Raw genomic sequence first — 26,341 nt, forward strand, 5'->3', positions numbered from 1 at the left:
CTAAAAAACATTAATAATAAATCAGCATATTAGAATGATTTCTAAAGGATCATGTGACACAGAATACTGGAGTAATGATGCTGAAAATGTAGCTTTGTATTACAGAAATAAAGTACATTTTAAAATATATTCACATAGAGAATAGTTATTTTAAATTGAAATAATATTTCAGAATATTACATTTTTTTCTGTATTTATGATCAAATAAATGCAGCCTTGATGAGCAGAAGAAACGTCTTTAAAAATTATTAAAATCTTACTGATCCCAGAATTTTGAGCAGCAGTGTGCTTTATGGCAGATCCAACTCAACAAACTTGAGTTTTAATTTTTACAAACCTTTATCCATATCGACTGATGGCATTAAAAAATATAATAATAATTACCTTCAATGCAAAATATTAAAAATAACATCATAGTGAAAGTTAAGGGTCCTTAAGGCAAATTTGTACCCTGCAAGTATGAGACTCTTATGTGAAGTTGTAAGACTCTATCACAAACAGTATAGCAGGGATTATGTTCTGAATATTGCAAATTGAACTGCTAGTTGCTAGGTAACTATATATTCCATCCATTTCATAATTAAACAAAATGCAAATTAGAGTGCTGCATAGATGACACATTTTTGTAGGCCAAAATCTAGAAAATAGTTGGCATTTTAGTTCCATTTTCCTAAAGTCAGTGGGTTTTTGAATGGGTTTTTAGTTAATGTCTGTGATTAACACAAGCCTAGATATTTCTCCTTTATTATTCTATGCCATAAAATACATTAGTAATACTCCAGTTGCTAACAAGTGGCTAAATTGTGGTAATAATTGCCCTCTTGCTTTCACTCAAAGAGGGAATCAGGGTGGTGCTAGCTTCTGGGTTGGCCTGCAAAAATACGTCATCACTGCAGCACTCGGTTAAGCACACTACAGCACTCGGAGAAATAGAGAACGACAGAGACGAAGGCTATCGATCCTCTTTATTGTGCCACATCTCTCTGTCTAGCTTTACTCACAGTAACTGTGGTATAGACACAGACTGCAATGCATTAATATGCCCTGATCTCCCACTGCTCTTCTGCTCTCTCTCTCACACGGCAATCATCAAAAGTGCTCTCAGGTAGCTCTGTCTCTCAAGGGTTTCTGGGAAAAGTCACAGTGAGGGTCAGCAAATAAGTACCACTGTTTTCTCACGTTTCAGATATTTTTCACATATCTGCATAAATGGAGAACAGCGAGCTGTGCGCTGGGTGCGACCCATGAGATATTCCGCTAACTTGCAGAAAATAACAGTCGGCATTGTTTCCACCCTGCGACTGTGTGCTCAGTTCAGCGCCACAAATGCGATAGCAGATGTTACTGAACGTTAGCCCTGAGCATTATCGTTCAACTGTTTGATATCTGACTTAATATGATGTCTAATGCCATATTTTTCATTAATGTAATGCCCAGGCCGTTTACATTGCAACCGCAACAGCCTCTTTATGTGCTGTTAAAGTGTTGATGTATGTCCTCCTCCCACTCACTTCAGCGTCTCTTCATCTGTTAATAAAGATGTGGGTGTGTATAATCGTGTAAATGAGCATTTTAAACCATGCAAATTAGTCTTATCTGACACTATGTACATGTATTATATATATAGCTATTTTAATGATTTGGTTACGTTTTGAAAATGGCACAATGCCCCTGCAGCGACAGTTAATGTGACGCCAGTGATGCAGATGCACATATAAGAATGATGATGATGATAATTATAACGATGAGTTGGAGCATGCAAGCCGTCCTGCTCAGTTTACTCACATTCCAATGAAAGCAAGTTCTTCACTACAACTTTATATTGCAAATAATAGGGATGATATCGACTCGAATGCATTTATGAGTCACCGAGGGCAGCAACAGTCAATTCTTGTGTAGATTCTTAATGTCGTCTTCTAGAGTCCCGGTCAGTCCTGTGCATTTTGGCAGGATATCTGTTTATGTGTGGGTGTTTTATTATGCGAGACCAGAGGCAGGGAATGGCACACAGGGGCATTCAATCAACACTGAGAGACAGCAAGCAAGGTTAATTAATTTGTTAAGCATCTGGTGCTCTATCAAGAGGCTCTGATGAAATATCTGGATTTTATGTATGCTGATACCGTGACACTTAATCTAGTTTTCGCATATCACCGACCTTCTACGAATTTACACAAGTTGTTCCTTATTTCTTATGAAATGCAATCTGTTTGTGTGATATTCGAGGAAACTAGGAAACATGGTCTAGCTGATACTAGGTTTGCTAGATACTAATAATCAAGAATGAGATGTCCTAAAGTTTTTTCACACAAAGGAAAATTGCTTACATGCTAGGTGTAATGAAGCTTTCTTGTGATTTTATTTAAGCATATATTTTTTTCTGGCATGTTTCTCCTGGAATTCATTAGGGAAACTGAAATTGACACAAAACAGTTGTTGACGTACAGCAGGCATATTGAGATATCATATTCACATGGATCGTTTAACTTAGATCATTTGTTCCGTGAGTATTTTGTTGAGACATCATTTCGAATGTTTTAAAAAAGTCTTAGTTTTTATTTTAACTATTTATTTGGTTTAACTTGTACTAAAATAGCTAAACTAAAATTGTAAAATAAGTAAATAAATAAAAACTAATAAAAATGCAAATTCATGCAAAAAAAAAAAACTAAAACTTTAAAATTAAAATGGAAGCCAAGCTATAAAAATGCAAAATAATTCAAAATATTTATAAAAACTATAATAATATCTCACAAAAATAACACTCTAAGCATTGATGTTGGTTGCTTCTTGAGTTAAATAGGGCTATTTTTTTCTTTCCCGCAGGATATAGTCTTGTAATGTTGAAGTCAGACTGTTTGATTTGCAGTTATACTGTTTAAGATTATGCTAAATATTTGCATAGATTGAACCAGATGATTTGTGTGAATTGAGAATTTGTTTTTAGCTCTGTAGCTATTTGTAGCATCTTGTCATCTTGCTTTGTTTACCAGTGTTGACCCTCCTCAGCTCAACAGTGCTGTACAACCCTCTAGTACTCACTTGAGATCTTCATATTCAGCAGCTGCTTGCATGTTGCATGCACACACATACACACATATGGGCGCTCCGACTAACAAGGTCAAAAGCTAATGTCTTGCCCCCTACCACTTGGCACAACTGCTTCCCCACAGATCCAAGGGCTTGGCCCTGCTTGAATTCATGTCTTAGTGATCGACCATTGCTGTCGTGTCTTTTTCTCTCTCTCTCCCCCTTTCTAATAATACTGGGCATATAGCCAAGTGCTCCCCACACTAATTAGCCAAAATATCAATAAAAGATTGTTGTATAAATAAACCATATTCCGCCACCCCCACCATCCCCAATTTTTTTCTCTCTGTCAACACTAACAGGATTATTTATTTATTTATTTTTGTCTGCAAAAGTAGCAAGCAAGAAAGTCTGTAATTGGCTAAAAGCTATCCGTATCGATCTTCCTCAAGCCTCATCAATAACGGTATTAATTATTAGAGTTAATTGTCAGAGCAGTAACTCTAGTTAGAGTTTGAGGGCAGAGGGGGTTGTAAGCAGCACAAGAAGGAGGAGAGAGCTTCAGATTAAACAAAACCCCCCGCCACTTCAAATATTAATTTGCTCCTTGTGAAGAAACGTAGAAAATAATAATAATTAAGGGAAAAGGGAATTCAAAACAACTCCCAGCAGCGCCAAGATGAAATGACAAACATGCAATATTGATACAAAATAAGCTAGAAGGGCTAAAAATAGGCCACGGAACTGCTTTGATTGGAGGATGGCTTAGATTCGTTCAGAGTTGAAAAAGAGAAGGGTGAATGTAATCAAACAACTCGCTCTACGTCTCCATTGTTTCACTCGTTGCCGGTTGCCTTGCTGCTGGTACGGTTAACAGCTATTGTTAGTGAAAGACATGTTTTTGTTTTCCTCAATCCAACCACCTGTTTTGAGAAGGGGGATCGTGAATAGCTACAATTTCTTTCTTTCCGGCCGCCACGCAGGGAACAATGCTGTCATCATCATTGTGTTGATGCTAGGAATCTGCCACTCAGTCAAATAGAGATGTTTTTTTTAATACTCTCCAGAGGATTCATTAAAAACCCAACCACACGTTGGAGTGTACATATTTAGGGGTTTGCTTCAAAATATGTCATGAACAGTATCATTCATGAAATGAAAAAGGGATAAAAAGAGATTGCAGTCCAAGGAGTGTCAGACCAGATGTTCTGAATAATGCATTAATTTCTTCACCTGACAGAAAACAAGCGTAAACAGCAAATCAAATAAATAAATCAAAACCAGCATGACTAGATTAATCAGAAAAGGGCAAAGCGCGTCACATTGCGTATCATTTACAACAGTAGGAATACATTTTATTGGTTTAGCTTGGCTTAGCTTCATATACGCATCAAATACAGTGCTGAAAATAGAACAGTTTCATATCAAGTATTAAAGGATTCAAAGGGGGCGGGACTTTGGAATTCATAATAAAACTGTTTGATTTGATTGTAAAAATATTTGCTCAGCCTTACATTGTCCCTTTAAGGCATATCCCAGTCATACATGACAAATTAATACTTCACACATGCAGCTGGTCAGAACAAACTCAATTCTATCTTTTGAGGAGACGACACAAATAAACACACTCACTTAAATAGTCAAATTGAAATGCATACACATACATGCACTCTTACACATTCACACACACATACACACACACCATCTTCACAGTGGCATGTCCTCTATGTTTACTAAACAAATCCATCATTATAACAGCCAAGTGAGTGAGGTGACAACACAGTCGATGTAAAGCGAGATCTCCCTTTTTATAATCAGCCTGCTTTTGTTGTTTAGTCCAGATACTTTACGCTGTGGTAGTAATCCTGAGCTGAGCTTAGAGAATGCATATAGACAAGCAACAGGCGTATACACAAACACACACAAAGCCTGGGCAAGAGAAATTCAAGGGCTTGTTGCTGCGGTATCTCGTCTTCCTCTACTGCTGGTATGAACACTAGGGAGCAGCCTGTACCTTCTCTCAAAGCCCTGTGCTTTCAGCAGCGCAATAGCCACTGGTGCACACGATCTAACAATCCTTCAGGATGATCACTCACACAATAACAATGGCTTACCACAGGACATCGTTTAAAGTAATGTCACATTTAAACAGAAAGCCACAGTTAAATATACATCTAGAATTTGGCTAGCCTTTTTCATGGGAGAAACGAAAGAAAAGAAAACATAATGCAAATAAAAATGGATTATTAATCACACCCATTTCAAGTACATTTAGATTTAAATGTTTAAGGCCTCCTCTCGCTCTGATTCATACCCCTCGGCTGAGGCTCTTTTTACATGTTGTCTGTGGAAGCAGTGAAGGGAATTAAGGTCTTAGACACTCCTTGTCTTGTTTATTTGCACAGCACACAAATGTTTGACTTTATCATGTGAGATCCGATCAAACCGCATCAGCCTGTTTTGTTTTTCGCTAGTTTGCTTAATCTATTCAGGATAGGTACAAGGGGGGCAACTGCAACAGCCATAGCAATCAAGCTTTGCACAGTGATTATATCTCAGGGAGAGACGAGGAGATCTGAATCTTAGACTGAGGCTTAACATTTCAAATGAAGTGAAGCGCTCCCAACAGCCCTGCTTATTTACATCCTGCAATACTGCAGAGCTCTCTGAACATCTTTCTCCGCGATCACAGACAAAAAAGCAACCCTCCAACTCACCTGCAATAATGAGTACTGTGAATTGCAATTCATTTATTTAAACATTTGTATTTTCCTCTTTTTTCTCCATAGATTACAAAAGAAATAGGATAACATCTTGCATTTTATCCCCACTCTTGCATTTCTGCTGTTAACATATTTTACATAGAATCTTTTTTTAATGGTTTCTTTGTTTTGTTGTTTTCCTCTCCAATTTTTCTGTTTGTTACCACAGTAAAAATTTTGTTCTGGATGTCCTCGATAGCTTTAGAAAGTTCTAGAATATCCTGAAGTAGAAAGACACATTAAAGCTCAAATATCCACTCTTCATAAGAGAAGCCAGGACAGGTCAACATAATTATTCCACATCTTTTGCATCAAGTACACAGGTGTCAGAGTCAGATTCTCCCACAAGGCTTTGAGGCTGTTGAAACCAGCACTAAATCCCTGTTTTTAGTCCATTTGCACTCGAGAAACGTTAGCTTCCTCCTGAGAGCAGCAAAATGAGGTGCCAAGTTAGCGTGTGTTCCATATCCATTCGTACTTTGAAACCACTGACTTTTAAGAATGACATGGGTGGCATATCACACCTCGCACTCTCGAGATGTCTGCTGCTGGCACGTGCAAGAGCCATACTCATTGATGATGACAAGTGCCCCCTCAATATGGTTGGGTTTGTAGTCAACGTAGTACTCGGACGCAGACGTAGTAGCCATCTGCTGCATGGTCTGCTTCTGCTTCTGCTTGCGACGCTGGCTGGTGAAGCACTGCCTCAACTGCCTGATGCCTGCTGGGAAACATTTCCAGGACACGTAGAGCATGAGGACCATGATCAGGAAGGAGAAAATGAGGGCCATTGTGCCTGTCACCACCTTGTGAATCTGCATGGTGCTCTCCAGGTCATCAGCAGATGCAGTCACCGTTAGGGAGTTGGTTACCACTTCCCCGCCCTCCACGTCCTGCAGGTCGTAGGGGTTTCTCGTTGGCCCATCGTATATGAAGCCTCTGGCCCGGTTTCTGGTAGCGGTGAAGGTCTGCGTGGTTTCTTCCACATTGTCCTCACATAACTGGAAAGCGTAGACGGCATCCAGTATGTCCTCACCCTGTGCAATGTCTGGGCTGGCGCACAACAGGCCACTGTCACGTTGTCCCTGGAAGTTGCTAAGCCAGGAAGCCAAGGCACAGACATTCCTGCTGCATTCCCAGTCATTGCCCGACAGAGTGATGCTGCTCAGGGATGTCCATGAGTCCAAAATCCGCTGATCTATGTAAGTCAGTTTATTCGAGTCCAGCATAAGAGTGTTAAGGTGGGGCACACTCTCGAACACATGTGGCTCAATGAACTCTATCTCATTGTTGGAGAAGTCGATCTTCTCCAGATGGTCCCAGGTCCAGTCAAGGGTGCTGACCACAATGGTGGCCTTATTGTTCCGCATGTAGAGGGTCCGCAGGGATATGAGGCGGGGGAAATGGGCCAGATTGACTTTCACCAACTCGTTGTGCTCCAGATGCAGCTCAGTGAGCTTGAAGAGTCCGGCAAATGAATTACGTGCCAGGCTCTGCAGCTGGTTGTAACCCAGGTCCAGGAATTGCATGCTCCTGCAATCCTGGAAAATCCGCACAGGGATGAATTTAAGGGCATTGTAGCGCAAATGTAAATTGGTAAGCTTCCTAAGGCCATGGAAAAGGTCTGGCTCCAAGGATTGAAGTCTGTTATAGGATAAATCCAATATTCGCAGGTTGGGCAGAGGTCTGAAGGTCCCGTTGGGCAGGCTCTCTATCCGGTTGGTGCTCAGATCCAACTCTTTAACCCTTCGCAGCCTCTCGAAGGCGTTCTCCTCCACAATATCGATGTTGTTATGATCCAAGTAGAGCCAGGTTAGCTGCGACAGGCCCACAAAGTTCCCCTCCCGCAGCTCGGAGATGTTATTCTCGCGCAGGGACAAGCCAACGGCGCTGCTCAGGTTTTGGGGGATGTCAGTCAGGTTGAGCCCCTCACAATACAACAGCTTGTTGTCGCATCGGCACGGCCTCGGACAGCTCCCCCCCACCAACGGAACTATTTTCAGAACAATGCCCAGGGAGCACAGTATTAGCCCAGGGGGCTTCCTTAGCGGCCACTTTAGGTACAGACCAATTAGGAGGAAATCCATTAGCATGAATATCCTGCAGTGTCGTAGAGAAAAAGTCCATTGAATCTTTCAGATCATTGTCATTTTGGATTTTGTGATTTGTAACTCCCCTTTTCAGCTGATATGTATTTATAGAGAATATGGATGGTGATTTGTTACTTAAAGAATGGAGAAATCCTGCCACGTCGAAAGGAGGAGAGCGACGGCACATAGACGACAAGTCACTTTGCTCATGTTAGACGAGAGAAAGGAAAAGAGAGATGAAGGTACAAAAAAATGCGCTCCTCAAGAATCAATCTCACATGAAAGGATGCCTACTCACCCCTTTCCAGAGGCTGACAACCTCTATTCAGTTGATCCCTTTGTGCCGACACTAATTATGTGCGAAACTAAAAAAGACCCCAGTGTGGTACAAATTCAGCCCCCCCTCCTTTTCATCGGACACCAGATCCTGGCAGACTTACAATGTCTTAGTTCTCCTCGTGTGAAAGAGCCAAAAAGAGAACGAATCCAAGTGGCATTCAGCAGGCTGGTAGGAAGTGCAAGTTTCCCGGGCTGCATGCATGAGCACTGTCCTCTCTCCGCCGTTCCTCTGCATTGACTGCTGCGCCGAACTGTGGGAGAGACGAGCGGGGGAAAGCACGCACGAAGGAGGGAATAATCCACTCCAAACTCTCACTCTCCCTCTTTTCCTTCCTTCTCGTCAAAGACTCCCGATCTGTCGTCGCAAATCACCATCCATAACCTAAAGTGATCACTGACCTGCACAATGTACATTGAGTGAAGCTTGTTGGCATTCTGTCAGTGGTCGTTTCTTCACAATTATGCAAAAGCTGTGTGCTCTGCATCATATAACTCTCTTTTGCTTTTTCCTGTCCTTTTTAATTGTCTGTGTAGCAGTGGTATCCAAAGATCGCTGATGATAGTGTGTCTAGTAAGACTCAAATCTTCAGCAACGTCTCTTTTGTATGAAGCTCATTTCCTGTGGTCTGCGAAGGCTGTAGATGCTGAGGCTGAAGGCAGGTGCGGTGTATGGGGAGGAGAGAGATGCTCGATCCCTTGCAGCAGACTAGTGCACTGGCAGTGCATGCAGAAACACCTTCTGTTCACTGAGTGTCGTAAGCCACTCACAATTCAGCCCAGGCGCTCTCTCTCCCTCTCCCTCTCTCTCTCGCTCTCCCTCCCACCCTCCACCTCCTCCTGCTGCTCTTCTGCTCACCCATTTTTTCTTCAATGCTCTCTCTCTTTTTCTTTCTTTCCTTCTCTCTCCCTCTCTCTTTTCGGTGCCTGAGACAATTTGATATTTAAGAGAGGCTAGGCTTAAACTATGGTTTAAATGAAGCACACAACTGAAACATTAGCACCCCCCCCCCCCAACTCCCTCCCTCACTTCCTAAACGAATTGGAACATGCCATCTATCTGCCAACGTCTACGTTAGTAGTACATGGTTTGCTTATTATTGCAGATTAATATCCTTCTAATGACTTAAGCAGTGTGCCAATTCCCTGTGGTTTGATGTGTTGAAAGTCTTGCGTAAACGAGGATAATTGAATTATTTTTAAATTAATTATTATTTTTTATCTTTAATTATAGGCAGAGCACATGACTACGGGTGGGCAGAACCAAAAAGGACTGCTTAGTCAATGAAAAATGTAGTATATCATCTTATATATTGGTTTTATTTTTTTGTATTATTGATTGTTTTTTGAGACTTGATAAATAATATCATGTCACTGTGTGAGTTCCAATGGCTAGTTACTCTCGCTAGCCGATGAGTTATCCTAAACCAATAGTGATACGGTCTCTGAGCGAGATTAATGTGTTTTTTGCTAGACTCCAATCGGACCATCAGAGTAAGTTCAAAATGGCATTGTAGTGTAAGCATTGCCTTTTCAGGCTGTTAGGTTGTTGAAAAATGAGCTTGTGCACGGCAAGCATGGTAATGGCATCACGCACCATATGTCATAGCAGTTAGCTGGTAAGCTCAAATATAGTCCACGGCATAGCGACTCCCCTCCGCCCCCCTCACGCCCCAGTCCCACCCTTGCACGCCCTCATTGGTCTAGTCCTAAACCCGAATCGCTACATTTACATTTCATAATGCCGCCTGCCCAGGCTTGTTTATCACAGCCATTTCAAGTCTCGCCATCCAGTTGGAATACAGATATCATCTGTTGCCACTTAGCCAGGCTTACATAAATATTCTGCTCAGGAGCCTTGTTGCAGTGCACCACGGATTGCAGTCCCCAGGCTTGTCATTTCATTCCGATTAATTTTCAAGGACAATGAGCTGTGACGATCCTGTACATGAAGCTAGCATGCATCTGTTGGTTTGCCTGCTTTCTGATAGCTCCCATAATTTTAAGATCAGTCTTTTCCTTTGCTTAGCACGCTGTGAAATATGAATTAATCTCATGTTGAAAATATGCCACACATAGTCTCCTTAGTCCACTAATTGGCACAGGAGTCTGCAAACAAGGGCAAGTGAACAATGTCTGCTCGGATTACCTTAACTCAAGACTAAACGCCTTGAGGAAAAAAGCCCACTAAGCTTTTTCTTTCCTTTTTCTTTTTCTTTTTTTTTTTTTTTTTTTTTTTTTTTTTTTTTTTTTGCTCAGCACAGGGGTATTGGGCCAGCTTTGGGGGTAAAACCAACAGATCTCAGAGAAGCTGACAGGACGGCAACTATTTTGATTGTATTCATTATTTTTTGGTTACCAATAATTGTATCTTTTTAAAGAAAAAAAAATCCACAGCAAAATGTAAATTTGCTTTCTATTTTCCAGGTGATTATATAAAATAACAGCATTTCCTGGCTCTTTCAATGTATGGTGCCTCAAATCTATACCTATTTTGCACCCTAAATGCTCAGCAAAGATTTGACAGAGAAATGGATGTGTTGAGCTCTAGGCGGAAGTAAAAAGCCTACGACCGTGGCCGTCCCAAAGCCTGATCTGTCTCTCCTCCACCTTGCCCATCGCTCTTTAGCTGTAATAAATGGGTGCACCATCAGCTAATGACTTGGTCCCCAGTAATGACTTGACACAGCAGTGAGGAAATGTGAGAACTTAAACCATTCATTGAAGCATTATTTATATACTATTATTTACCTTATAATTTTAACATATTTAGTTTTCATTTTAAAAAGTAGGTTACATTTGTTTTAGTATGTACTTATTTTTATCAAAATTTTCATCTAATATGAAGTGTATTTTATTTCACATTTTGGTTACTAAAAACTTTTTTAGCTTACAGTAACACTTAATCAGAAAAAAAAATCAGATAGGTTTAGAATGAATAATTTTGAATGAACATACTTTAATGGAATTCAAACACAAAGCTCCTCAATCATTTAAATATAATTATAGAAATAAGTGTGTTTTATTGTCAAAGGTTACTGTGAGATTGTATTGATGATGGAATATAAGTTTAAAAGTTGACCAAATGATTTTTTTTTCATTGTTCAGAGCGCAGTTGCGTCTATATTGTACACCCAATGCAATTTAAGCACTTAGATAAATCATAAAAGTACCTTGCTTGATAGATGACTCATCTTCATTTACATACTTAATAGAGATGCCATGAACAAAGGAGGTGGACCTGAAATTATTCAGAGCGTCAATTAGATGTGCATTGTGTTTATGCGTTATACACCGAATCAATATCCTGTTATGTTTAATGGTAATGTTTTCTGCGTCATTAAGTGTTTAACCACAGATTCCTCTATCCGTTGAAGCTAAGCCATTAAACCGCTAACGCTTAAGTCCACCGTAGCTCTCCTGCAATTATAATGTACACCTAGTCTGCCCTGTCCTGACGAGACTTAAAATGGCCGCATTTGCCAGGCAGAGCACAGCATTTAGGGACGTGTTCAATCAATGGCTCTGCTCTGGATTAACAGTCCTGTCAGTGAGGTCTACCCACCCGCCTCAGTCATGCTGCAGAGATTTGCATGCAGACCTGCACACAGTTACTACTATTCCTGACCAGGGGAAGAAGTGCCTTGAAATGTCTGGTCTTTTTTTGTACTTTCTCCTCTGTCTCGGATAATAGACTATTGGTGCAAAAAAAAAAAGAAGTAGTCACCCTTTTCCCCAAAGACCTGACTCCACAGGCCTACTCTCAGATGAGTATGAAAGAGTCACTTCTCTCAGTGGGCCATTTGGACACTGTGAGTCATCAAAGGAATGTGGAGGTCTTTGTAGAGACAGTAAGTACTCTGGAGTGAGCCTCCTTTCTGCTCATTGGACCATTGTCGTGGTTTAGGATAGTAGGCCCTCATTAATGCAAGTGGGATACTTTGAGTTGGCAGAACAAAACAATATGGGGAATAATCACACCTACTAGCTTTCAACTACTGCTTTGTACTTAGCTGAAGACATTTCCACTAGACCTGTATAGAATATCCACTCAAAGATGAAAACTAAGCAGATTTGGGAAGAATCTGAACTTTTGCCATTACATTTCTGCAAATGCCTCACCACTTGCAAGTTGCATTTATTTGTTTTTCGTCTTTTTATGTGTGGGCTAAGTCTTCTTGGATAATATGAATAATGTAATCACTAAGATTTTTTTTTATATGCTAGCTTTTAAAAATCAAGTAGTCTGAAGACTGAAAGTAATAGTCTTAAGGTAGCACTTTTAAAAACAAGTATCGTAATTGTGAAGATCCAGAAGCCTTTGCTGCTCAGCCCCATTCCCCAGCCAGTCCCTGCCCTTAGGCTAAAGGCTTATTGATTTGGCTCTCTAAGCAACTCCATTTCCACTGAGAGGTTCTTTAGGTGAACCACAGCTGAGGCCTCCTGACAAAGGTACTTTGGTGTGATAAAATTGTGTAGTGCTTGTTCAACAGAGCCACACTTCATGTGTTTGTGCATTTACCAAGAGAACAGACTGCAGTTCCTTCTACCTACAATCATGATACGAGTTCACTGTTCATCACTATGATGATTTCTTTTCAGATATTGTTTCTTAACTGTAATTACAATATGAGACATGAGTTGACTGTTTATCACTATGATAATTTAGTGTTGCCAGATTTTTTTAGCATTGAAAAAAAGGCACTTCTGCTGAACTTGTTGACAGTCATGCTTGATTTTCAGTTTCAATTTTTTCAACAAACAATGGCCTTTGGCTGTAGAAGCAACATGGTCAGGTGGAGTGACTGGTTTGTGTCAACTGGCGTAACCAGTATTTTTCATAAAAATATAATTATATACAAGTAAATTAATGTGGAATAAAATGTAATCTTCTAGTTTAGTATAATTTTACTTTTTATCTAATGCACTTTGAGAGTTTAAATTAAGAGCTCAAATCCATGTTCTTAACTAAGAAAACGTACGTCCTTTCTACTTTTAAAGGCGACTCAACCCTCTTTTTAGCAATGGTCCACTGTCCACTGTCTCAGTCTAAACTACATTCACACTGGTGTTTTAGGGTGTACTCACACTAGGCACGGTTGCCATGAACCGGGCCCGAGTACGATTGTCCCCCCTCCCCCCTCCCCCACTGGCCTGCACTCACATAGGGTTTCAGCATTCGTGCCGGAGCACGCTTACGTCATTATGGTTTGACGGTTTCAGGATAAACAGGAAGAGCGGCGCTCTCGCTGAACGCAATTTAGTCCATCGCTCTTTTTAATTTGTGGATAGTAATTTTGCGTCGTTTGTTCTGCGGTGGTCCACAGCCTATTGTTAAACATGTCTATCGCCTTTGTGGCACGAAATTTTTCACGCAATCCTGCTGTTTGTATGGGGAGGTTTGCAAGGTACCAGCTGAAGTGCAGCAAGGACTTTGCAGCTTTGATTATGGACTATAAAAACGCTGATTACCTCGCAAAAATGCGACATGACGCGTCCTGTTCCGTGCTCCAGCACGGTTAGCGCTCACACTGCATGCGAACCGCGCCCGAGTCCAACTGAACCGTGCTCTGGCCCACCTCTTCCAAGCGGGCCAGGGCCGGCTAAACGAGCCGCGCCCGGGCACGGTTCGGAGCACTCACATTAGTCAAACGAACCGCGCTTTGGTGGTCAAACGCACTCGGGCACGGTTCAAACTGCCTAGTGTGAGTACACCCTTAGGAAGCTATAATAATAACAACAAATTTATATTATTGTTAATTCTATGACAGTAATAGCCATATATTGTAAAACAATTGCAATGAACAATAAATTATAACTAAAGCTTAAAAATACCCGCGGTGCCATTGCATTTTTGAAACTGTAGTATCGTCCATAAGGCAGCACCATAACATATGTTGTATGCAGGGCAGGAATACGGTTAAAAACGTTCACTTGAACATGCACGCCAGCAGAAATATTACAAGTTGATTACCAAAATGTATTTCTGCTGTGCTTTGTGTAGTACTGGCAGCGTATGCGCTTTATATGGTGTTCAGTGCTTCACGACGCTCCACCAGTTTGAAATGAGAAGTTGCACGCGCACGTCTTTGTTCACGCTGCAGTTTATCAGAAGAGAGGGTCTGATTCAGACCGTCTGGTGTTATTTAAAATAGCAGCTCAAGAATTAATTATTCAACATCAAAATATTTTACAAGAATGTATTTTCGTATTTTTATTCTTTTGCCCACTTTTAGAACAGGTGTAATAATTTGTTTCTGGAAGCATCTTTGCAATCACGAATGCAATTCAATTCATTAACATAGCGGCTTTGCACTTGGTTCTTATCAATCATTATATAAGTATTTACATTATAAATGCAAAGCAAAAAACGCTCCTGACAGTTCAGCAATATGACACGAGCAAAAGTTAAGTGATGTTTTTGTTTCGTTTCTGTGTTCGAATCCGAATCCGCGTTAGTTTGGGCGAATCACTGATTCACTAAGCCATTCATGAAAACGAGTCATTTGATTCACTCCTGAAGGATTCAGCTGTTTTGAAAGAATCGTTTGAATGACTCAGTGATTCAATCATGAACACTGCTGCCACCTGCTGACGGTTTTGTTTCTCATCATATTACATTCTTTCCCAACATATTTCTATATTCCGAGTTTTGTGTTTAAAACTTAAATCTCATAACATTATTTATGCAATTATAAATACAGTCTATTTATAAATACCACATCTAAATACCACTTCATGCAGCTTCTGTGCAGTGCTAAGATGTTTTGTTTACATTAGTATTCAGAGAAAAATCTTGTGTTTTCATTAACATCTTTTTGTTTATGAAATCTTGATTGATTTTGTAGAATTGAATTTTAAATGAACAGAATGCTGCATGGTATTGTGATACTACTTGGTATCGTGATACTTCAGCTGGTATAGAATCGTAAGTCATTTTTATGGTATCGTGACAACCCTAGTATGAGTGGATGCAGCCTTTTGTATCTTCCTGTTATTTTAGCTCTATAAAAACAGCCTGTTATGCTGCCTGAAATGGCAGCCTGGTATTTGTTATCATATTATTTAATTCATTATAATCATAAATACATTGGTCTCTAGCACAAATCATTTTACCATTTACTGCCATTTGTTATTTTTGTAGTTATTTACCATTAGCAGTAAATTAATCAAAATCTCCCACATTCAAAGAAAATAGCATACTTTAGTGTTGCAAGATAATATGTTATAAAATAGAGTGCAAAGCATTGAAGTGACATTACAAAATGCGAATCAAAATGCCTGAATTAGCAATTTAGACAAAGATTTTTCTGATGGTTTTTCATATTAGGGGAGCTGATTATTGTTGTAGTGCATTAAACAAATACAGGTTTCCCTGATTAAAATGCAGTGTTTTTTTTTTTATCCTTAAAACTCAAAAAATACTCAAAAAAAGTTTGACTTAAGTCCTAAACTGGAAACCAAAAATTATGATGGAGCCTTGCTGTAGTCAGTTGTTCATGTTTAGATTCAGATTTGAATCAGTTTATGATTAAGGATGAATTCGTACAGGTACAGATCGTGATTTATTTAATATGTTGATTTGTAATGACATGTTATCTGATTTCTCTGGATTAGAGGATTCTTTGTTTTGGCATACAATTTTCCACCAGCCTGGGCATTTTATTGGCTTTAAACTATTTAATTTAATCCCATCTCAATCTTTTTTAAATATATTCTCAATTTACTGTACAAAAAAGGCAAGTATGTTGAGTCATTAAAACAGCCAGACAGCTTCTATATCCTGTTGACTAGCACCTCTGTGATCAAACTCCCATCACTGACAATAAATATTGGACAGTCACCATTAAACATGCAAAAAAGAACCACGTCCCAAATGGATATTATGTAGCCTTTGATATGTAGTCTCATGAGTTCTCATAAGCTCAGTATTCAAACCAGCTATTTTGTCTGTCATTACCATCACAAAGCAATTTGTCATCACAAGTCAGTCGCTGTCTTCATGGTTGCCCATAAATCCTGCTCATGAATCACTCGTTGAATCATTCAATGAATGATTTTTTGATATGTGATGTCCTAGTCTCTGTCTGCCGTTGTCAATATTGTTTTTTTTCCCCCCTCTGTCTTTAAATGACACTGTCACTAGGGCTTGTCACACAAGTTCATGCTAGTGGGCAGGTTTTCATGTCGCCTGACAATTAACAGCATCTCCTATTAAAGAGTCTCTATGGTAATGTGTTATTGAGCCCAGCGGTGGCTAAAGAGGGGTCTCTGGGTGTATAATGTGGTTAATGCCTAATTGGCCCTCTGCTGAGATAATGTAGAGGGATGACAATGAAGGGTCAGGCCTGACTGAGGCTTACCCGGCCTGTGAGGAAGAAGGGAGGGAGCGAGGGAGAGAAGGGAGCATGGAGCTTACCGTGAGCTGGAGCTTTCACCAGACAGCTGTTTTGTATAGCCAGGGGAAGAGAGGGGAGACGAGAGGGTGTTGTGCACTGGTTAATGATGAGAGATGCTAACCGAAAGGTTGCTGGTTTGATGCCCATTTGGAGTGAGTCATGGTTCATCGCCATTGTTCCCTTGTCCAATGCACTTAACCTCATTTTGCTCCAGGGGGATTTTTGGTTCCTGGTGCCACTCTGTGGAGACATTGTGTGCAATATGTGGAAATTCCACTTGCCCTGGTCATATATTCTATGTGTATTCTGTTTGGAGAGGAGAGACAGGAAAAGAAATGAATGGATAGATAAAAAAATTGACCAGCAATAAAATATAAAAATATAAAACATGAACATATTAATTATAAAATATTTTTTTACTGATGGAATGTTAAAGCATCTAGTAAAAGTATATCTATCTATCTATCTATCTATCTATCTATCTATCTATCTATCTATCTATCTATCTATCTATCTATCTATCTATCTATCGTTCTATCATTCTTTCTATCGTTCTTTCCATCGTTTTTTCTATCATTCTATGTATCTATCTGTCTTTCATTCTGTCATTCTATCAGTCTTTCTGTCATTCTGTTGTTCTTTGTATCATTCTATCTATCGTTCTATAGTTTTATATAGATCTATCTATCTATCTATCTATCTATCTATTAGGGCTGTCCCCGAATAGTCGAAGATTCGATGCATTGATATGCGGAGCCTGATTCGACCACCGATCTCACAGTCGAATCTTTGTGGGTGAAACGAGCATCATACCATTTTGCCAATATGGGGGTGCTCAATGTCTAATTGCACACAGAACTACTGGTTTTGTACGGTTATATTAAGTTATATACAGCCTTTGATTATGATAATGCAGTAAAAAGAAAAGTGAAAAGAAAGAAGCGTTCAGTAAATATTTTTAACGTGTTTGTGAATAATTCCAACCACCCCTGTGACAAATTTAATTTTCACTTTCTCTGATGCATGACGAGATTAGGACCATCTTGACGCGTTTTTGCAGTTGGAGGCGCCTCTTTTGAATGGTTTTCTGTTGGCAGTGAGCGTTCTGCGCTCTGTTTATGCGCCCCCGGCTGCTGCGCCTCGCGTTTTGCAGGAGCGCTCTGAGCGCCTGAAGTTGAAAAAAAATAAAAATCAACTCTGAGCGGAAAAACACCCGACGTCATTCGCGTTCTTTTCCATTGTCCAATCGAATGAATGGAGATGCGGGTCTTCTGTTGTGATGGCGAAAGTTTACCGTTGCTTAAAAAGTCCGGAGACTGCAAGAAATGGAGGAGAAACCTTTGGTGTCTATCGTGGGTAACCCGGAGCTGTATTATTTAGGGTTTCTGCTAATATGACAGTTTACTTAACAGCAAAAAACTAAGTTAGAGCGCTCGCGCTATAATCCTTTGATTTGACTGACAGGACAGCTGTTTTGGTCGTTGCTTAGCAACATAAAAAAACCGCAGCACACTGCTCTTTCATTAAAAGTCACCAAAAAAGGTAGTGCTGTGCGCCTCGCGTTTTTAGAACTAAAAGACGCGTTCTGTGTTTTTATTTAAACCTAAATAAGTTTGTCTGTCAGTTGGCAGGCAGTTTTGGTCGCTTATAAAATAAAATAAAAATAGTTTTACCCTCCTGCTGACTATAGTGTCGTGCCCCTCCCAACCCATTCACACACGCACATAAGATGATTCGACTATCGGTCGACTATAGAAAGATTCGAAAATTCTGATTCGACTATGAAAATTCATAGTCGGGGACAGCCCTACTATCTATTGTTCTATCTATCGTTCTATCTATCTATCTATCTATCTATCTATCTATCTATCTATCTATCTATCTATATATATTTAGCTATCTATCTGTCTATCTATCTATCTGTCTATCTATCTATCTGTCTATCATTTATCTATCTATCTATCTATCTATCTATCTATCTATCTATCTATCGATCGATCGATCTGTCCATCTGTCCGTCTGTCTGTCTGTCTGTCTGTCTATTGTTATTTTATTCTATCTATCTATCTATCTATCTATCTATCTATCTATCTATCTATCTATCTATCTATCTATCTATCTATCTATCTATCTATCTATCTATCTATATCGGGCTCAAAATTAACTTTTTTACGCGGTAGCACTGGTGCTCCCAACTTCAAAAAGTTAGGAGCACCAAAAAATTTTAGGAGCACCTAATTTCGTTTTAGTAATGCGCCGATCTTGATTCTTCATGGTCAATTCTTAATGCAGATGTTTTACAAGCAAATGGGCTGATTCTGAAAGCCTTTTTCATATATATTTATTTTACGCTTTAAGCAAGGGACAAGAATGAATGAAAATATGAGTACATGAGCAAGGTTTATTTTCTCTATTATAGTTACAGCCATTTAAAGAGGTTAAAGATAAAGAGTTAAAGCCATCTAGAGGCAACCACTGCATTTTTAAACAATCTACAGTATAAACAACAAAAAATAAACGTCACTTATTTCTTAGTCGTGTAGACAATAAATGCAGGCATGATCAAAGTAGGCTACTCTTTCAATATTCAAAGTGCAAATGACCGATTTTTTTCTGATACAGAGCTATAGACACAATACAGCTTATTATAGCCCACATACTAATAACAGCCTAGATATGTTATCCATCTATCTATCTGTCTATCTATCTGTCTATCTATCTATCTATCTATCTGTCTGTCTGTCTGTCTGTCTGTCTGTCTGTCTGTCTGTCTGTCTGTCTGTCTGTCTGTCTGTCTGTCTGTCTGTCTGTCTGTCTGTCTGTCTGTCTGTCTGTCTGTCTATCTATCTGTATATCCGTCTGTGGTAACACTTTATTTTAAGGATCAGGAATTAGACAGTAATTAATGACTAATAACTGCATTTGTAAATGACTAGTTATCGACTTGTATGCCATTACAAGCTATTTATAAGGTCTTTATTGGCTGTTGTCTTATGTTGGTCTTATAGACCCTTTATATTTGTTTCTGTCCTAACAGTGTACTAATTAGCTAAACATAAAACAAACTAATAGTTTGTATTGTGCGAATTACAAACTTTATAAGTTCTCAGTACACTATGCGAATGTGTAGCTTATAAGTATAAAATAAATATAGAATAGGCATTTCATCAGACATTTAAATTAGCTGAAAAACAGTTACTCAAAAGCAGTCTTCTAGCAGTTGTTCCATACTAATAAATGATTAATAAACAAAATATTCCCCATTCCCTTAATTTATTAACAGCTAACAAGCACATTTCTCACTAATAAATGCTGTATTACTTCAGATTAGGTTCCCTATTCTAAAGTAGAAAAGACACATGAAAGATTGCAGTGAAGAATTCTGTCTTTATTGTTTGATGGTTCAACAAGAGAACAAACTACATATGAGACACATCTGCAAACTTTCATGTCTCTTTTCTACTTTAGAATAGGGAACATAATCTGAAGTAATACTGAATGTATTAGTGAGAAATTTGCTTGTTAGCTATTAATAAATTCAGGGAATGGGGAATATTTAGTTTTTAAATCATTTGTTAGTATGGAACAACTGCTACAAAGACTGTGCTTTTGTGTAAAAGTGTTTTTCTGTTCATTTAAATGTCTGATGAAATGCCTATTCTATATTTATTTTATACTTATAAGCTACACATTCGCATAGTGTAGGCTACTGAGAACTTATAAAGTGTGTAATTCACACAATACAAGCTATTAGTTTGTTTTATGTTTAGCTAATTAATACATTGTTAGGACAGAAACAAGTATAAAGGGTCTATAAGACAAAAATAAGACAACAACCAGTAAAGGCCTTATAAATTGCTTGTAATGACATACAAGTCCATAACTAGTCACTTACAAATGCTGTTATTAGTCATTAATTACTGTCTAATTCCTGATCCTTAAAATAAAGTGTTACCCTGTCGGTCTGTCTGTCTGTCTGTCTGTCTGTCTGTCTGTCTGTCTGTCTGTCTGTCTGTCTGTCTGTCTATCTCATTATATCGTTCTATGTATCATTCTATCGTTTTATTCTGTCTATCTATCTGTATTTCTGTCGTTCTATCTATCGTCTGTTCTATCTATCTATCTATCTATCTATCTATCTATCTATCGTTCTATCTATCGTTCTATCATTCTTTCTATCGTTCTTTCTATCGTTTTTTTCTATCATTCTGTGTCTATCTGTCTTTCATTCTGTCACTCTATCAGTCTTTCTGTCATTCTGTTGTTCTTTGTATCATTCTATCTATCGTTCTATAGTTTTTATCATTATGTTGTTCTATGCATCATTCTTTCGATCTATCTATTGTTCTATCATTCTCTATCTATCATTTTGTTCTGTCTATCTATCTATCTTAAGAAAACTTTATATAGGTCCTAGTAACACATTGTTCTTCCCTAAGAGTTCCTGAACCCCATTTTGAAAACTCCTGGGACAGACAGGCAGGTTAAAAAGGATAGATGGTCAGATTAGAGTAAGGTTGGAGGAGAGGCTATTAGAAAAGTAGAATGAAGGTAGTAATGATGTGACTGTTGTAGTAAAAACTGTTTTTTGGAATACTGAGCAGTGGGGAAAGCCATTTCTTCAGTAACCTCTAATCTGTGCACACTCAGAAAGACCCTCATGGAGCTACAGCTTGCGATAGAAACAGAGCTGTCCTGTGACACCTGTCAACCCAGACCCAATGAAAGGCAGACCTGTAACCGCACACTCAAATCAACTTCAGCTTGCAGTGAACCAACACACGCGTGTCACCGGTTACCGGAGCATGAGTGGACTCCATCGACACAGACATCACCTCTCTCAAGTGGTGTAAAGCACTCGTTTCTGTGTGTATGTGTGTGCTAGAGAATTTAGCCAGATCCCAGGAGAATGTGCAGTGCTGTATGTGCTCTGATAAGCACCTCCCAGTCTCCCAAATGAGAAAATCAATGAAACTTCATCTTTACAGGCTTGGATATTTGCCTGGTGGGAGAATGTGTCACATAGAGCTGTGTTTGAGCGCCCATTGGGACTGCATGTATATATCAACACATATGTTTGTGTCTGTCAGTATCATCATATTTATTAGGTGGATAAACCTGATTCGGCTATCTATCTATCTGTACTTCTATCTATACTTCTATCTATACTACGATCAATTTGTCTGTCATCTATCATCTATTATTCTGTTTTATTTATCTATCGTTCGCTTGTGCTATCTATCGTTCTGTCTATAGTTCAATCTATCTACTAGTCCTTTATTCTGTCTATTATCTATCGTTCTATTTTCTAATCTATTTTTTCTATCTATCTATTGTTCTGTTGTTCTGTCTATCTATCATCTATCTATCATTCTGTCTATACTTCTATCCATTGTTCTATCTATGTAGCTATCTAGCTATCTATTTAGCTATTTATCTGTTGTTCTGTCTATCTATCTATTGTTCTGTTGTTCTATCTATCTATCCATCTATCTATCTGTCTATCTAGATCTATCTATCTATCTATATATATATATATATATATATATATATATATATATATATTTAGCTATCTATCTGTCTATCTATCTATTCATCATTTTGTCATTCTGTATGAATTAAAGTTAGATTGTTTAAGTGAATCAAGACATTTTTTAAGGACTTAAGTTTAAGTTTAGATAAATAGATATTTAAAGTAATGTTGAGTGGGAGGTTTGTCATTGTCTTGAAACTTCTAAACCATAATTATTTGCGATATACAGGCTCTTGATGAACATGTATGGTAGAATGTGTCTAGAAACTCCTTTTAGCATGCATGCGGTGTGCTTTCCAGTGGTCTTGCAATAAAACTTTGTTTTGAAGTGAGTCAGGCTTTCTGCTGCCAAAAACATGGAACCTTTGAAATCCGTTGTTGTTGTGTAAGGTAGTGCAACATGCATGATTGGATAATAAGACACTGCCATTTATGTGCTTGTTTATGGTGCAAGGTGAACAAACACTGCAGCGCTCTAATAAGTTTAAATCCTTTTATACTTACATATGTTGACATTCTTTATGGGCATATGGGTGTTTTGATGGTTTGTTGTAGGAGGCAACATATATCGGCCTAGCCAGCCACTTTAATTACTGAAAAGCTAACGCCCCCTCTTATTCCATGGCCAGCAACCCACAAGGCAAACACACACACACACACACAGCCTCTCTCTCACTCTTAACTTACCATATACAGTCTTAGCATGTGACACTTTTTTGTCATCATCTCACCTGTTGTCATGGTTACCATCAGGGCTTTATTGCGAGTCAGATCCAGGCACCAGGCCCAATGCACTCACACTCTGCTCAGGTTGAGTGGATCATTCTCATGCCCTCACAACTCTTCCACCACACAGGCCAAAGCACCACACAGCGCGTCATTTTCTCAAGCTCAGAGTTTGTTTGGCTTGCACTCACTGCCTCTGTCTTTTCATGTGACGTTGGGCACACGTGTGTCAGTCAACATTTAAAAGCAACACTGACTCACAGGACATGAGTGGAAACAAGCAGGAGGGAGAAATGCTTGTCACGATGCTGCTTTGTGAATGTGTGCTTGAGACAAAAGTTTAAAAAACACAGCGTTCACATCACTTGTTTTACACGCAGTGGGCGTCTTTCAAGAGACTGTTAGAAAATGTGACATGCTTCTCAGTATTATTAGTTAAGAGCTATGAAATCCTTCATAGCAGAGACTTAGAAACACATTATGATTATGATGCCTCCCTTCAGAAATAAAAGTAAATCTCATAACCAAAGCATTATTTTTGATGGGATTAGTTTTATAAGTGGTGTTTGAGTCATAATAAAGCAATATCACACAAGCAAACTGCTGTTGTGTGATTTAATCATACAACTTGCAGCATGATTGCAATTTGTTTTTTGTTTTTGTTTTTTTTGCCCAGTTAAACAAACCTCTTATTAAGTTCTTATTGTTGGATGACTTATGTTTCAGACATCTTTATTAGGCTTAATTTACATAGTTTTAGTTTGGGATAAGTAGGAATTATTTCTTTATTTATTTAATTCTTATTTGATCGAAATTACAGTCTACATTTTTTAAGAAAAGGACACTGTAAAATTTTGACATCTATCTTTTCACACTGAGGACAAGAAGTGCTAGTACAGGTTAAAACGCTCAATGATGCCCCAGAAGGAAAAACGATGCATTAAGAGCTTTTTTTTTTTTTTTTTTCATTTAATACTACCCTACAGAAGATACTTGCATGTTTTCCCGTAGACAAAATAAGTCAAAAATGCTGAAAAACCAAAGAATTTGTAGAACCTAAAGGATTTTTTTTTTTTTCTAAAGAACAGCAGGCAGTTCTGGACAAACAAGGGACTCATAAACAACTATCACTAAACGAAGAAAAAAAAAAAAAAACAGCTGTGGATCATTCAGGTAACTACACAGTATTAAGAATCTAGTGTATGTAAACTTTTGAACAAGGTCATTTTTAACTATTATTTTCTTTTGTGGACTATATGTAAACATTTTATGTGAATTATCTTATTCAGATCAGTACTAAATAAAAAATAACATGCATTTTGTATCATCCCTCTTATTTTGGTAACATAATTAACATTTTGCAGATTTTGCAAGGCGTATGTAAACTTTGACCTTGACTGTATATATACATTTTGTTCCTGATCAATTTCTCTACTTATTGAATACTGTTTCTTTTTACTTTAGATAGGATGCCAGCAGCACAATGTGTTATTGTATCCAGGTAAAACGTTGGCAAAAAGGTTAAAATCCATAATGAATGTGTGCCAGGCAGAGCAACAAAAAATGTGGCTTAAGGTATTCAACAAAGGTCAAAATAAATGAGAGGAAGCTTTGTAAAAAAATATATAATTTACCAGGATCATAGACATTCCTATCCAGCCAGAATTAGATTTCTCAGAGGATGCATGAGTAAGTAGAAAAACACTAGGTAATTTGCTCTGTAATTTGTTGGTTGTGTGGGAAGTACACAGACATGTTCATATTGGATGGGATTGAAATCATGAGGGATGTCGGTGAAACACAAATTTACCCAACACCCTAAGAGAAAACTTGTCCTGTACCAGTTAGGCTTAATTTGGTTCACTGGACTGGCTTCACAGGTCCCAGATAATAAGTTTTATGCAATATGTAAATCTTTCTCATTCACGTCAATTCTTCAGTAGGCCACATTTAATAAGTGCACATTTTACTGACGAAGACTGAAATGGTCTGGGTGATTCTTACTGCAGTGCTGTGAAAAGTTACAGAGTCAGAGCGAAAGCCTTTCTCCTCTCTCAGAGGGTGACAAGAAGAGCATTTTAATGAATATTTACGTTCCTCCTGTCTTTTTTAGAATTTGTAATTAGACACTTGGCTTTCTCTTACAGGAAAATCAAAGGCAATTATTGCTCTGCTTTTTGATGGCAACGTGACTCAGTCCTTCTGAGTCTGTGTCACAATGAAAGATAGAAAACTCTTGTCAAGGCCTCTACCTTGAGCTCCACTTAGATCTGTGGTGCTCATGTGGGAAACTTGAATTCGAATCTGACCTTTACATTGTTTGTTGTCATTCACTTTTCCCTTTTAAAACCAATGAAATTGCAAAACCGCACATTTAGCTTTTGTTGGTGAGGTCACTGCCAGGTTGGGCAGTATAACTTTTATATTAAATATATCTACTTAAAAATATATATACATTTCAAAGTTGTAAATATTACAAAGTATTACAAAAATACTAAATACTATATAAGTACCAAATATTATTTCACTTTTTCTGCTGCAACATTTTATGTGTTACTTGCAGTTTTTTTATTATTATTTACAGTGGGGAAAATAATTATTTGATCCTCTGCTGATTTTGTACATTTGCCCTCTGATAAAGAAATTATCAGTCTATAATTTTAGTGGTAGGCTTATTTTAACAGTGGGAGATAAAATAACAACAAAACAATCCAGAAAAACGCATTTCATAAAAGTTATAAAGTGATTTGCATTTTAATGACTGAAATAAGTATTTGGAAAACGTGACTTAGTACTTGGTGGCAAAACCCTTGTTGGCAATCACAGAGGTCAGACATTTATTGTAGTTGGCCACCAGGTTTGCACACATCTCAAGAGGGATTTTATCCCACTTCTCTTTGCAGATCCTCTCCAAGTCATTAAGGTTCCAAGGCTAATATTTGGCAACTCGTACCTTCAGCTCCCTCCACAGATTTTCTATAGGATTAAGGTCTGGAGACTGGTTAGACCACTCTAGGACCTTAAAGTTGCCATAGAATGGAAAACTGTATTTACCTTGGCATAGTTGAATAATAACAGCTCAGTACATGGACATGACATACCATGAGTCTCAAACACCACCATTTGCTCCTACTTATATAAATCTAGTGTTTGCAGAAGACCACTGAAAAATAGATCAATTCCATCATAACACGACTATTATGCAATAGCCCCGGGATCTTTAATAGTTACGCCTCCAACATTTGCATAGCCCAATCATCAGTAACATCAGTACATCAGTAAAATAAGGCAAGCCACTGAAGGGACACAGTTAGCTTACTGCTAGCGTTAGCCTGTTACATTGCAGTAGGGGTTGAACTACTTCAGATTTTTTAAAGTCGACATTTACGTGATAAAAGTCGAGTCGACGTCGACTAGTCGCTTATGACGTCATTATTGAACAAAAACACTTAAACCTTGAGCTGA

General features: G+C 38.5%; 2 protein-coding genes across 2 annotated transcripts in view; one reads left to right on the forward strand and one right to left on the reverse strand.

The window, feature by feature from the left end:
- Window positions 1-26,341, forward strand: part of ctnna2 (catenin (cadherin-associated protein), alpha 2) — a 509,795-nt gene that overhangs the window by 352,546 nt on the left and 130,908 nt on the right. The window lies entirely within an intron of this gene.
- Window positions 5,761-8,976, reverse strand: lrrtm1 (leucine rich repeat transmembrane neuronal 1). Its single transcript, XM_073843126.1, has one exon. It carries the CDS (start codon window positions 7,883-7,885, stop codon window positions 6,311-6,313), a length of 1,575 nt encoding a protein of 524 aa, XP_073699227.1. The 5' UTR covers window positions 7,886-8,976; the 3' UTR covers window positions 5,761-6,310.

This window comes from Garra rufa, chromosome 6 (genome assembly GCF_049309525.1).
Source record: "Garra rufa chromosome 6, GarRuf1.0, whole genome shotgun sequence".
Lineage (NCBI taxonomy): Eukaryota > Metazoa > Chordata > Actinopteri > Cypriniformes > Cyprinidae > Garra > Garra rufa.